The sequence below is a fragment of the Typopeltis vanoorti genome, chromosome 17 (assembly GCF_054136105.1).
Source record: "Typopeltis vanoorti isolate ZY-2024b chromosome 17, IOZ_Tvanoo_1.0, whole genome shotgun sequence".
In the NCBI taxonomy this organism is placed as follows: Eukaryota; Metazoa; Arthropoda; class Arachnida; order Uropygi; family Thelyphonidae; genus Typopeltis; species Typopeltis vanoorti.
The window spans coordinates 92,556,478-92,570,976 of NC_143565.1; the positions used below are offsets into that span (position 1 = coordinate 92,556,478).

Sequence of the window (14,499 nt, forward strand, 5' to 3'; positions counted from 1 at the left end):
CCACAATGGAATCAAAAAGGAAGAAAGAGTAAAAGCAGGAGTAATGATTTTTATTCACAAATCAACTAAAAAAAAAAAAACATTACAAATACTGGAGTGAGAGAATTCTAAACCTAAGATTAAAAATAAGTCGCAGCTTCCTGACCACTTTGATGTCTGTTCCCCAGAGGAAGGAAGATGGGAAGATAACGATGCCTTTTATTCAGATTCACAAAAAATAAAAGATAAAATAAACCCAAATGATTTCTAATAATGGGAGATTTCAATGCCAGAGTAGGGAACATCCCACTAGGTACAAATATAGGAACAAATAGTGAAACAACATGCAATAAAAATGGATACAGACTTAGGGATTTTCCACATATGACTTAAAAATTACTAATACTTTTTTCAAGCATAAAGATTGCCATAAATTCACTTGGGAAATAAGAATAGATAATAGGAAAACAGCTAATATGATACCAGATAGCTGGGTATTTAGAAGTGCAGAAACTGAATCTGATCATTAGTCTCTTACGAGGAAAATTAAGAATACCCCCAAGATGGTTTAAAATGAACCAAATCAGTGTTAAGAGAAATCTCCAGGAATCTTTTAGAGTTCAACTCTTGGATGATAAAAGTATCAACTATATTTATTTGCAAAGAATAAATGGAAAACTAGTGCGATTAAAAGAAAATGATGATAGAGATAGAATGGAAAGTTAAAAAAAATATTAATAAATGCAGCAACAGAATGCGCGGAACAAAAAATAAATGGAAGAGGAGAAAGGGAATAAGAAACTGGGATGAAAATATTGAAGCAATAATCAAAGACAAGAAAGAAGCACATAAACAATGGATAAACACAAAATCACTAGAAGCAAAAAAAAAGAAAAAGAAAAAAAAAAGCATGCTGAAAAAAGAGAAACATGGGATAACTTTATGGCAAAATTGGAAAGAGATCTTACAGTGAAGAGACCAAATACACACAAAATTCTAAGGAATATGAATAAGGAGGTAAAAGAAAAGTGAAACTGGAAATCAATCAAAGAGAAAACCTGGCTGGATTTCTTCAAAAACTTATGGCAGCATAGTAACGAATCTAAAACTGACATAATGCTAACTAATTAAGACATAATGCTGACATAATATTACAAGGAATCCAACAAGCAATACAGCAAAGCAATTAGGAAAATCCCCTGGAGAAGATGGAATAAATATAGAACTTATAAAATATGCAGGCATCCTATTAATCAAATTACTTTTAAAATTATTTAACAATATCTGGCAGCAAGGAAAAATCCCAGAAAGACTAAGGCAATTATCATCCCTATATATATATATATATACATATATATATATAAAAGGCGATAAGTACAACTATGAAAATTACAGAAGAATAAGTCTTCTAAATACTGGTAAATTATATGCACGAATATTAACTTCAAAACTTAAATCATATGTAGAAGATAAACTGCAAAGACCAAAATGGCTTCTGAAAAGGATAATCATGCACTGACCAAGCTTTTTATTAAAAATCTTAATGGAGAAAACATTACGAATACAACATAGAAACACACATTTGTAAACTAAAAGAAAGCCTTTGACAGAGTCTTAAGGAACAAACTGTGGACTACTGAAGAATCTAAACATTCCAAATCAGCTGCTTGCTGCAATAACTAATATCAGAAGAACCAAATAGCTGTAAGAATTAATGAAAAAGTTACAGAATGGAAATCAATAAACAGAACGGTCCTTCAAGGAAGCCCAATGTTACCACTCTTATTTAATATTTATATAGATGAAATAGCAAAGAAATGGAAGAAAAATATAAAATTGGCATTTAAACTGGATTGTGAAACTACACTTAATACCCTTTTGTTTGCAGACTACCAGATAATCACAGCAAGAAGTGAAGATGAACTCCAAAAATCAATAGATGCCTTAACATAAGTGAAAAAAAAAAAAAGAATTGGAATGCAAATATCAACAGACAAAATAAAAATCATGGCTTTTAAAGGACTATCTCTAGTCAGAAGTACGATCATGATTGTAAATAAAATTTTAAAACAAATTAACTGCTTCAAACACCTTGAATGTGCTGTATCATATACAAAAGAAGTTGACATGGACATCAAAATTTCAAACTTCCTAAAGATAACAGGAATGATCCATAATATTTTTGAAACTAACCAAGTGAAAAAGCATACAAGAATAAGAATTTATCAAGTTTTTGCAAGACCTTCTCTACTGTATAGAAGTGAATTATGGGCCATAAAAACCGCAGAAGAAAAAATAATAGAAGCTGGAGAAAAGAAATTCCTGCAAGGACAGCAGGCTATACTCTAGGACAAAAAAGAAGCACAGAAATATGTAAAGAACTAAAAACAGATTCAGTATTGGACAAAACATATGAATACCAAAAGAAGTGGAATGAACATATCAAAAGAATGGAGAGTTCAAGACTACCCAAAAAAATACTCCATACCACCCAGCTGAAGGATATAGAAACCATGGATGACCAAGGAAAAGATAGAATAAGATTGAAATAGGCCACCGGGCCCAAATTCCTGAAAGGATGATGAGGACAACACTCTCTACACACACACACCTACATTAATCTAAATACATAATTATAGAAATAATGTGACTTACTCTTTCTCACTGGTATTTTACCATGCCTAGTTAAGCTTTTTGATGGAGAACCAGAGCGTTTATCTTCTTGTTGCCTTTCCTAATAATGAAAAATGCATGCTAGGTATAAATTTCACGAGAAGAATTATTCAGATCAGTTTTTTTTTTTTTTTTTTAATTTTTATTTACTTATTTATTTTTTTCATGTGGCTCCTATAAACCTATGGTATGTTAATATTGTGGGCAAGCAAAGATTTCTGTTTTCCCATTTATATTAATATATATATGTTTGATTGAAGATTTACTCAGTTTGCTATCATATTTAAAAATTTTTTAATGATTAGAACCGAGGTTTAAATAAAAAACTTTAATTACACTACTAGTTTCTTCTAAAACTAGACTTCATCAGGTGTGAGATAAATATAAATAAAAAAAATCATATAAGCATATAAATACAAACACAGAGGTTACTCTGTTTTTTAAAAAACCAATTCCTTTAGATTGGTTACTGGTATTTATGTTTATCTCACACCTGATGAAGTCTAGTTTTAGACGAAACTAGTAGTGTAATTAAAGTTTTTTTATTTAAACCTTGGTTCTAGTCATTAAAATTTTTTTAAAAATATATATATCTATATATATTTCAAAAAATAGATTTAATGACTCCAAGACCGAGATAACATATAAAGATTTTAATGATAAATACTACTAGTTTCGGCATATAGCAGCCTTCTTCAGGTATTTATAAAGGAAAGGAATACTAATAAACATTGAATTATTTAAATAAACAAACTGGAAATTACAGGTACAAATTGCCTCACATAATCGATACATAAAAACGTTGTATTTTTCAAGTTGTTCCAACTGGCGTGCCATTGTTTGTTGCAATTGTGCGTGCAAGTTCACGTGAACGCCAATATTGAATAACTGCAGCATGGCTATCTGGGATGTTATAACTTAAATTATTATTTAAGTGGACCGGGTTCAGTAGGATTTCCCGTGATTCTACGATTTTTCTTTCAAACTCATCTTCACAGCGAAAAATATTTTCTGATCTATTCCAGCATACAGAGTGGCTTTGTTGGTCATCATTAGGATTATTTGAAAAAAGAACATGACTGGATAAAGCAGTTGCATGAGATCTTTTGTATGAGATGTCTCTCTTATGCTCTTCTATGCGTTGTTCAATAGATTTGTTAGTTTGACCAAAGTATGGGATATTGCAATCACACCACAATTTATATACTCCAGGGTACTTAAGGTTGTGATGAGTAGGTTTTGGATGGCTGATTAGAGAGCGGATTTTTGGAAGTGTGGTGAAGAAAGTCCTGATATTATATTTTTTAAGGACTTTAGCTATTTTCTTAGAGACTGTGCTAATGTATGGAATAGAGATGCTACCTTTAAAATTAATAGTCTCTGTTGTGCACTGCTTAGGAGGGTTCAGAAGAAGTTTCTTAATTGTTTTTTCAGAGTATCCATTTTGTTTAAAAATAAGAGTGAGGTGATTCATTTCTTTTTGTAGTTCATCTTGTTCATTTAAGAGAGAACGTGCTCTGTGTCCTAAGGTAGATATAATTCCAAGTTTTTGTGGTGGAAAATGATGAGAAAGATTATGCAGATATCTATTGGTATGCGTAGGTTTTCTGTACATAGAGATTTTTAATCTTTCAGAGTATCGTGTAAGCATAACATCCAAAAAAGGTAAAGAGTTATTATTTTCTATATCAGCAGTAAATTTTATATTAGGATGTTGGATGTTTAGATGACGAAGAAAATCTGTGAGAGCTGTGTGCCCGTGATTCCAAATAATGAATATATCATCAACATATCTTTTCCAAACTTTTGGTTTAAATGAGAAGGAAGATATGGCTTTCTTTTCAAAGTCTTCAAGGAAGATGTTAGCTAGCACAGGGGACAAAGGGTTGCCCATTGCCAGGCCTTGTTTTTGTTGGTAAATGGAGTCCTTATATCTGAAGTAACCAGAATGAATGCAATGTTTTAATAAAGTGAACATTTTTTTGGATAATTTATCCTGTAGTAATGTAAGTACCTCGTCCGTAGGAACGTTAGTAAATAAAGATATAATGTCCAAACTAGCTAGAATATCATTATCATCGATGGGAATATCTTTAATATGAGAAACAAAATCTGTGGTGTTTTTGATGAAAGATGAAGATTTATTGGAGAAACACTTGAGGTACTTTGCTAAATATTTTGAAAGTTTATATGTAGGTGAATCAATTCCTTCCACAATTGGGCGAAGAGGGATGTTTTCTTTATGAATTTTTGGAACTCCATAGATGCGTGGGATAAGAGGATGTAGAGAGCGTAATGAGAGCCGAATATTATGAGGAAGTTCACTCGCAGTCTTTAACAAGTTGTTTGTACGGTTTTGTAATTCTCTTGTAGGATCTTCCTGAAGAATTGAATATATTGAACTATCTTCAAGTAATTGAAGCATTTTGTTGTGGTAATCTTCAGAGTTGAGGATGACCGTAGAGTTGCCTTTATCTGCAGGTAAAATAATAATGTTACTGTTCTGTTTTAGATTTTTTAGGGCTTTTCTTTCAGCCACTGAAATATTATCTGTTGGAGGTTTGGCATTATTTATAATGAAAATCGATTCAATACGAAGAAGTTTCGCCAAATGATTAGGAATGAGTGAACATGCTTTTTCTATTTTTGTAAGAAGAGATTCTTTAGGGATAAATTTTGGTGAGGGAATAAAATTGAGACCTTTGCTAAGAATATTCGTTTCTGCATCCGTTAACATATGAGAAGATTTGTTCACTACAACCTTTTCAGGATTAATACGGGCATCACTATGACCAGATCTGTTTTGTATCCTTATTAGATTATCAAATTTCTTGATAAGGGTGTATTTATTCTTGTTTTGTATTCGTGTGGCTTGTGCTTCACTGTTAATGATAAAATCATGTAAGTTAACATTATCCATAATTTCTTCAAGTTTTTGAGTTAAACATCTTTTAGTGCTGAACAAAAAAGCTAAACTACGTTTTGTGTCTGTAATTCTTTCGCTGAGGAGATCCATTTTAGCATTACGATAGATTCTTTTAGCGCGTTCCGTTGTTATCTTTTCTTTAAAAGAGATGAAATTGGGAAAAACTGCATGGAACTTACAACGTTTGAGGAAAACTAACCTGTTTATTTTCAGTCCTATTTTCTTCAATGTTCTTTTAAAATTCCTTTGTATTTTCATTAGAGACGCCTCGTCATTTAGGCTATAGATGTGGCGATTAGTTTTTACTCGGTTGTTATACATTTCAAAAAATAGATTTAATGACTCCAAGACCGAGATAACATATAAAGATTTTAATGATAAATACTACTAGTTTCGGCATATAGCAGCCTTCTTCAGGTATTTATAAAGGAAAGGAATACTAATAAACATTGAATTATTTAAATAAACAAACTGGAAATTACAGGTACAAATTGCCTCACATAATCGATACATAAAAACGTTGTATTTTTCAAGTTGTTCCAACTGGCGTGCCATTGTTTGTTGCAATTGTGCGTGCAAGTTCACGTGAACGCCAATATTGAATAACTGCAGCATGGCTATCTGGGATGTTATAACTTAAATTATTATTTAAGTGGACCGGGTTCAGTAGGATTTCCCGTGATTCTACGATTTTTCTTTCAAACTCATCTTCACAGCGAAAAATATTTTCTGATCTATTCCAGCATACAGAGTGGCTTTGTTGGTCATCATTAGGATTATTTGAAAAAAGAACATGACTGGATAAAGCAGTTGCATGAGATCTTTTGTATGAGATGTCTCTCTTATGCTCTTCTATGCGTTGTTCAATAGATTTGTTAGTTTGACCAAAGTATGGGATATTGCAATCACACCACAATTTATATACTCCAGGGTACTTAAGGTTGTGATGAGTAGGTTTTGGATGGCTGATTAGAGAGCGGATTTTTGGAAGTGTGGTGAAGAAAGTCCTGATATTATATTTTTTAAGGACTTTAGCTATTTTCTTAGAGACTGTGCTAATGTATGGAATAGAGATGCTACCTTTAAAATTAATAGTCTCTGTTGTGCACTGCTTAGGAGGGTTCAGAAGAAGTTTCTTAATTGTTTTTTCAGAGTATCCATTTTGTTTAAAAATAAGAGTGAGGTGATTCATTTCTTTTTGTAGTTCATCTTGTTCATTTAAGAGAGAACGTGCTCTGTGTCCTAAGGTAGATATAATTCCAAGTTTTTGTGGTGGAAAATGATGAGAAAGATTATGCAGATATCTATTGGTATGCGTAGGTTTTCTGTACATAGAGATTTTTAATCTTTCAGAGTATCGTGTAAGCATAACATCCAAAAAAGGTAAAGAGTTATTATTTTCTATATCAGCAGTAAATTTTATATTAGGATGTTGGATGTTTAGATGACGAAGAAAATCTGTGAGAGCTGTGTGCCCGTGATTCCAAATAATGAATATATCACCAATTGTGGAAGGAATTGATTCACCTACATATAAACTTTCAAAATATTTAGCAAAGTACCTCAAGTGTTTCTCCAATAAATCTTCATCTTTCATCAAAAACACCACAGATTTTGTTTCTCATATTAAAGATATTCCCATCGATGATAATGATATTCTAGCTAGTTTGGACATTATATCTTTATTTACTAACGTTCCTACGGACGAGGTACTTACATTACTACAGGATAAATTATCCAAAAAAATGTTCACTTTATTAAAACATTGCATTCATTCTGGTTACTTCAGATATAAGGACTCCATTTACCAACAAAAACAAGGCCTGGCAATGGGCAACCCTTTGTCCCCTGTGCTAGCTAACATCTTCCTTGAAGACTTTGAAAAGAAAGCCATATCTTCCTTCTCATTTAAACCAAAAGTTTGGAAAAGATATGTTGATGATATATTCATTATTTGGAATCACGGGCACACAGCTCTCACAGATTTTCTTCGTCATCTAAACATCCAACATCCTAATATAAAATTTACTGCTGATATAGAAAATAATAACTCTTTACCTTTTTTGGATGTTATGCTTACACGATACTCTGAAAGATTAAAAATCTCTATGTACAGAAAACCTACGCATACCAATAGATATCTGCATAATCTTTCTCATCATTTTCCACCACAAAAACTTGGAATTATATCTACCTTAGGACACAGAGCACGTTCTCTCTCAAATGAACAAGATGAACTACAAAAAGAAATGAATCACCTCACTCTTATTTTTAAACAAAATGGATACTCTGAAAAAACAATTAAGAAACTTCTTCTGAACCCTCCTAAGCAGTGCACAACAGAGACTATTAATTTTAAAGGTAGCATCTCTATTCCATACATTAGCACAGTCTCTAAGAAAATAGCTAAAGTCCTTAAAAAATATAATATCAGGACTTTCTTCACCACACTTCCAAAAATCCGCTCTCTAATCAGCCATCCAAAACCTACTCATCACAACCTTAAGTACCCTGGAGTATATAAATTGTGGTGTGATTGCAATATCCCATACTTTGGTCAAACTAACAAATCTATTGAACAACGCATAGAAGAGCATAAGAGAGACATCTCATACAAAAGATCTCATGCAACTGCTTTATCCAGTCATGTTCTTTTTTCAAATAATCCTAATGATGACCAACAAAGCCACTCTGTATGCTGGAATAGATCAGAAAATATTTTTCGCTGTGAAGATGAGTTTGAAAGAAAAATCGTAGAATCACGGGAAATCCTACTGAACCCGGTCCACTTAAATAATAATTTAAGTTATAACATCCCAGATAGCCATGCTGCAGTTATTCAATATTGGCGTTCACGTGAACTTGCACGCACAATTGCAACAAACAATGGCACGCCAGTTGGAACAACTTGAAAAATACAACGTTTTTATGTATCGATTATGTGAGGCAATTTGTACCTGTAATTTCCAGTTTGTTTATTTAAATAATTCAATGTTTATTAGTATTCCTTTCCTTTATAAATACCTGAAGAAGGCTGCTATATGCCGAAACTAGTAGTATTTATCATTAAAATCTTTATATGTTATCTCGGTCTTGGAGTCATTAAATCTATTTTTTGAAATGTATAACAACCGAGTAAAAACTAATCGCCACATCTATATATATATATATATATAAATATGTATTCAAGATACCAAGTAATTTTATATAAACTTGGTTTTTAATTCTCAAGTGAGCAAACAGACAAGTAAATCAAGTTTGCACTAGACTTGCCGTAGTGCAAGTCTAGGCAACCCATGGTAGTGCCACTCTAGGCAACTCGTGGTAAAGGTGGATTAAGATCTGATCACCTTCCTTAGTATTTTTCCCTTAATGTAAAGCACATCCCCTTGCGGAGATGTATGATGCTATACATTAAAGGCAATGGTCACTACCCATACCGGTTTCGACTTTTATTGAGGTCTCGTCAGTGGGAGCCAGACCTGACAATGCTAAGGTTGAAGTAATGCAGAGCATGAGAATTTTACCTAAACAAGTTGACATAAGGTGCTTTGACCTTATTAAATAAAGTCTCAGGATGAGATATAGATGTAGAAAGTTTTTTTAACTTGGGTATATTATGTATTCAAGATACCAAGTAATTTTATATAAACTTGGTTTTTAATCCTATTTCCCAAGTGAGCAAACAGACATCTATATCTCATCCTGAGATTTTATTTAATAAGGTCAAAGCACCTTGTGGCAACTTGTTTAGGTAAAATTCTTAAGCTCTGCATTACTTCAACCATAGCATTGGCAGGTCTGGCTCTCACTGCCGAGACCTCAATAAAGGTCGAAACCGGTATGGGGTGACCATTGCCTTTAATGCATACCATCATACATCTCTGCAAGGGGATGTGCTTTACATTAAGGGAAAAATACTAAGGAAAGTGATCAGAGCTTAATCCACCTTTACGAGTTGCACTACCATGAGTTGCCTAGACTTGACTGACTTGTCTGTTTGCTCACTTGGGAAATAGGATTAAAAACCAAGTTTATATAAAATTACTTGGTATCTTGAATACATAATATACCCAAGTTAAAAACTTTATATATATATACAGGGTGTTCGGGATAAATTTGACAGTTTCGTAAGGAAAAAGAAAATCTTCTTTGTATCTATTAAATTTAATGAATTGACAAAAAAACATTACAGGCAGAGTTAATTACAATACTATCAACAAGATTTACTCAAAATAACCACCATTAGCATCGATCACAGCTTCAATTCTGCTTCGGAACCTCGAACAAGCTGATGCTACAGTCTCCCTGGGAAGGGCCGCAAAAACTGTTTTAATTTTATCCATTAACTGGGCTTTTGTATTACTGGAAGTGCGATTGGTGTCTTTTTCAACTGCGCCTCATACAAAATAATCCATGGGGTTAAGGTCTGGGGAGTTTGGAGGCCAAACATTTGGACTGGTGAAGTCGTAGAAATTTTCAGACAACCATTTTTGACTTTTCCCAGAGGTGTGGCAAGGGGCCGAATCCTGCTGCCATACATACGGCCTACCATTGGCTACCCTTGTTATCCAGGGCTTGACTACAGTTAGCAACTCCACGAACAAAGCCCGAATTCCAATGCCAGGGTTCTTCAACACCTGTTCCTGCAGATTTGCGAGGAATTCTGCTGTACGAACGCAATCAGATCGTCTGCTAGGGATCTTTCTTCTTGCTACATCCTCGTAGTCACCATTGCAAGTCTCTAGTTCATGCCTGATTGTTTTTACTGTATTCAGGGAGCATTGGGCAGCAGTCGTAATATCCTTATTTTGATGGCGGGCACGAATCATCATGATACAAGTTATTCTCTTCCATGATTCAGGTGGGTTCCAGCTATCCATCCTTTCTGACATCTTGTATATGAATGAAGAAGGGTCCAAACTTTTAAATGAAGAGAAGTGTGTGTTAATACATGTAACTTACGGAAAAATATAATTAATTATAAATATGTCAAATTTATCCCGAACACCCTGTATATGTGTGTATGTATATATATATATATATATATATATATATATATAGCATTTTTTTCATTTATTTTTATATAGTCTAGAAAACCTTCTCTAGAGACCAAACATGGAACTTTTTCAAGCCACTTCAGGCCTCCAATAAGTGGGTTTCGACTAATAATAAAATAACGAAGCACTAGTGGTGAGTAGAGGATTTTAAATGTTAAATGCATAGACAAACTAATTAGTGAGTAATCATATGGAGGATTTTAATGTGAAGAGATATGAGGCACTGGAAAGTAAAGAACAGTACATACCCAAATTAATGTAATCCTATTGCAATTATAAACAATGTATGCTTATAATTAAATCAGATATAATAAAGTGCATAGATTCAATAGTGAATTAATTTGTTTGGTGGAATAAAAAAAATCAAGTTTTGGAAGAAAAATCTCTTCTCTCTCTGAAACTGGCTAACTTAGCTTTATCTGAAAAGGCTAGAAAATGTTTCTCACACATTTTGATGATTAAAAGTTGCAGAGAAATAATACATACTATCTGATCAAAAATATCTGGACATGCCTTCATAGTTGTAGATATAGCTCTTTACATCACAACCATGGCTCATATAGGTATAAAATAAAAGAAGGATATCATCTTGCAGTCTTCATAGACAAAAAATAACAGTAAAATGGGGCATACTGAAGAGTTTCGTGACTTTCGACGTGGCATTCTCATAAGATGCCACCCTTTGAACAACTCAGTTTAGGAAATTTTTACTCTGTGTCTGCCCAGATCAACTGTAAGTAAAATTAATGTAAACATGGGTTTTTGGCCATACAGCCACACACCATGAGCCTAACATCAGCAAAGGCAATGCTGAATGTCGGGCAGAGTGGTGTAAAGCTTGCTACCATTGGACTCAGGAGCAGTGGAAACACATTCTTTGGAGTGATGAATCATGTTTCATCATCTGGAAATCATGGACTAGTCTAGGTTTCACAAATGCTGGGAGAATGCTACCTACTTGCATGTTTCACATCGACTGTGAAGATTGGTGGAGAAGGCATCATAATCTGGGGCTGTTTTCTGTAGCTCAGACTAGGCCCTCCAATTCCAGTAATAGGGAATCTTAACACTACCACCTATAATGGCAACAGCTCAGTGAAGGCCCCTTCCTATATCAACAATGCCCCTGTCCACAAAGCAAGGTCTGTGAATTTAAATTTTTCAGAAAATGGAAAACTATACTAAAATATTAATTAAAAAACTTGAATCAATACCTTCCAATATTTCGACAATGTTATATTGCCATCTTCTGGGAACATAAAACTATTGGTCCTAGAGTCCTAAAGGTGCCCCCCATAGCAGGCTAAATTGGGTCGTCTTGGCTGTTGGGCTGATGCTCTAAGGATGTAAGTTTCCCAAATTTGGGGCAGTTTTATGCACCCAAATTTGTTGAGATTTGGAAAATTTTTTAGAGCTGAGGCTGATTCCAGGAATAATCTTTCATATTTATAATTGCTACGGTGTAGTCAAGTATCTTTCTTCCAGCGTATTCTGTGGTGGATATCTAGTGCATGGTCTGCAAGTCCTGAGTAGCTGTATTGGTGAAACTGGATATAGTCTTTGTGTTCGGATATCCTGATATTAGCTGTCCTGCCTGTTTGGCCATAGTAAGACAGTTTACAGCTGCAAGGGACTTGGTATACTCCAGGTAGATCTAGGGAAAGTGGCTGGTCTTTGGTGGAGTGGATAAGGGATGCCAATTTCTTATGTGGTTTGTAACAGGTAATCAGGTCATATTTTTTTAGGATTTTTGTGAGCTTTTCAGACGTGCCCTGGATATATGGAATGGTGATAGATTTAGTGTAATCTCTGCTAAGAAAGGAGGGATGGGGGTTGTGGTTAACTGGTTTTAAATATTTTCTGTTTGGGGTTGTAACTATTGGCTAAGGTGTTAAGGATATGGTTTAGATCAGTAGTTAGGGCATTGTTGTCTGAACAGATTAATTTAGCCTTGTTATATAGGGTTTTTATAAACCCATATTGTTGTGTGTGTGTGGGGAGGATGATTGCTGGTTAATGTATCTACCTGTATAGGTCGGTTTTCTATAAACAGAGAAAGCCAAGGACCCATCAGGCTGGCATGTATTCAGAGTGTCTAGAAAAGAGGCTGTTGTTGTTGTTTTCTTTTTCTAAGGCGAACGGGATTCTGGGGTGTTGATTGTTTAAGTGTGTTAGGAAGTTGTGGAGCGTGTCTAAACCATGTGGCCAAATAGCAAACACGTCATCCATGTAGCATAGCCAGACAGTAGGTTTCTGTGGGGCTGAGTTTAAGGCTTTTTCTTCAAATGTCCCCATAAAGAAGTTTGCCAAGGGGGGGGAACCCATGACTGTACCCTCTATCTGTTTGTAGAATTTTTCTTCCCAAACGAAATAGCCTGAGTTAATGGTGAACTGAAATAGAGCTGAGATATTGGGAGGAAATTTAGCTTGGATGAGATCTAAGGTATCTTTGAGTGGGACATTTGTGAATAAGGAGGAGACATCAAAACTGACCATTATGTCAATGTGTTGGAGTGAGAGGTTCTCTATATACTGGCTTTAAAGTGGGTTGAGTTTTTAATGTGCGAGCACTTTGGCTAAATGTCTGGCTAATTTGTATGTGGGGGAATCAATGCCATCCACAATGGGATGTAATGGATTCTTCTTATGGATTTTTGGTAGTCCATATATTCAGGGGGGGGGGGGGTCTAGAGTTGAAGGGTTTTAGTCTGCTAGTCACTTCCTCAGGCCAAGAAGTCACCTTCTTAAGGAGCCTTTGGAGTGTTCTGATTTGGGAGCTGGTGGGATCATATTCAATGGGGAGGCAGGTAGAATGATCTAACAGTAAAGTTGAAAGCTTACCTGTGTAGTCTGTTTGGTTGAGAACCACAGTGGCATTTCCCTTATCTGCTTTGGTGATTACTTTTTGCTGTTGTTCTTCATTTCTTGTAGAGCATTTAGTTCTTCTTTAGATAGGTTGGTTTTTGATGGTTAAGCTTTGTAAGGACTCCAGCTACATCCAGTCTGATATTGTTAGCAATATGGATAGGAAGGTTGTGGATACCATGTTCTACCTGTATCATTATTTCTCCAGACAGTACTTTTTTCAGTGCTACAGCAAAGTTGTGGCCACGTGCGAGTGCGCTGAGTGCTTCAGCCTTCAAGGTAATGGAAGAAAGGTTAATTACCATGTTGAGAGGTATATGAGGTTCGGAGGCAGAGTTCTTTTTTAGATTTTTGGCCTCCGAATCTCAAATATCGCTCAACACAGTAATTAACCTTTCACAGTAATTAACAGCCACTGGACTTGCGGACCATACACTAGATACCCACCACAGAATATGTTGGAAGAAAGCCAGTATATTCTGTGGTGGGTATCTAGTGCAGAATACGTTGGAAGAAAGCCACTTTACTACACAGTAGCAAATATAAATATGAAAGATTGTTCCTGGAATCAGCCTCAGCTCTAAAAAATTTCCCAAATCTCAACAAATTTGGGTGCACGAGACTGTCCCAAGTTTGGGAAACTTGCATCCTAAGAACATCAGCCCAACAGCCAAAACAATCCAATTTAGCCTGCTAGTACCTTTAGGACTCTAGGACCAATGCCACTTGCCTTCTTCAGCCTCATTTACTCATTGTTAGTGCATGCAGGCACTAACAATGAGCAAATGGCTTCTGGGAACACACAACATAAAACTATGATATGTGTTCCCAGAAGATGGCAATGTAACATTGTGGAAATATTGGAAGGTATTGATAAAGGTTATTTTTAATTAATATTTTAGTATACATGGTCATTTCCTGAAAAATTTAAAGTCATGTGTAACTAACGTATAAGCTTATCTACAAGAATCAAGGTCTGTGAAGGAATAGTTTGAC

The 14,499-nt window shown here is 34.7% G+C and overlaps 1 protein-coding gene across 1 annotated transcript in view; it reads right to left on the reverse strand.

The window, feature by feature from the left end:
* The window catches only part of LOC150097639 (uncharacterized), a 64,609-nt gene that overhangs the window by 31,151 nt on the left and 18,959 nt on the right, over positions 1 to 14,499 (reverse strand). Inside the window, exon 4 of the mRNA XM_090406963.1 lies at positions 2,609 to 2,713. Coding sequence (XP_090263089.1) covers positions 2,609 to 2,713 — 105 coding nt within the window. The remainder of the gene's footprint in view (positions 1 to 2,608; positions 2,714 to 14,499) is intronic.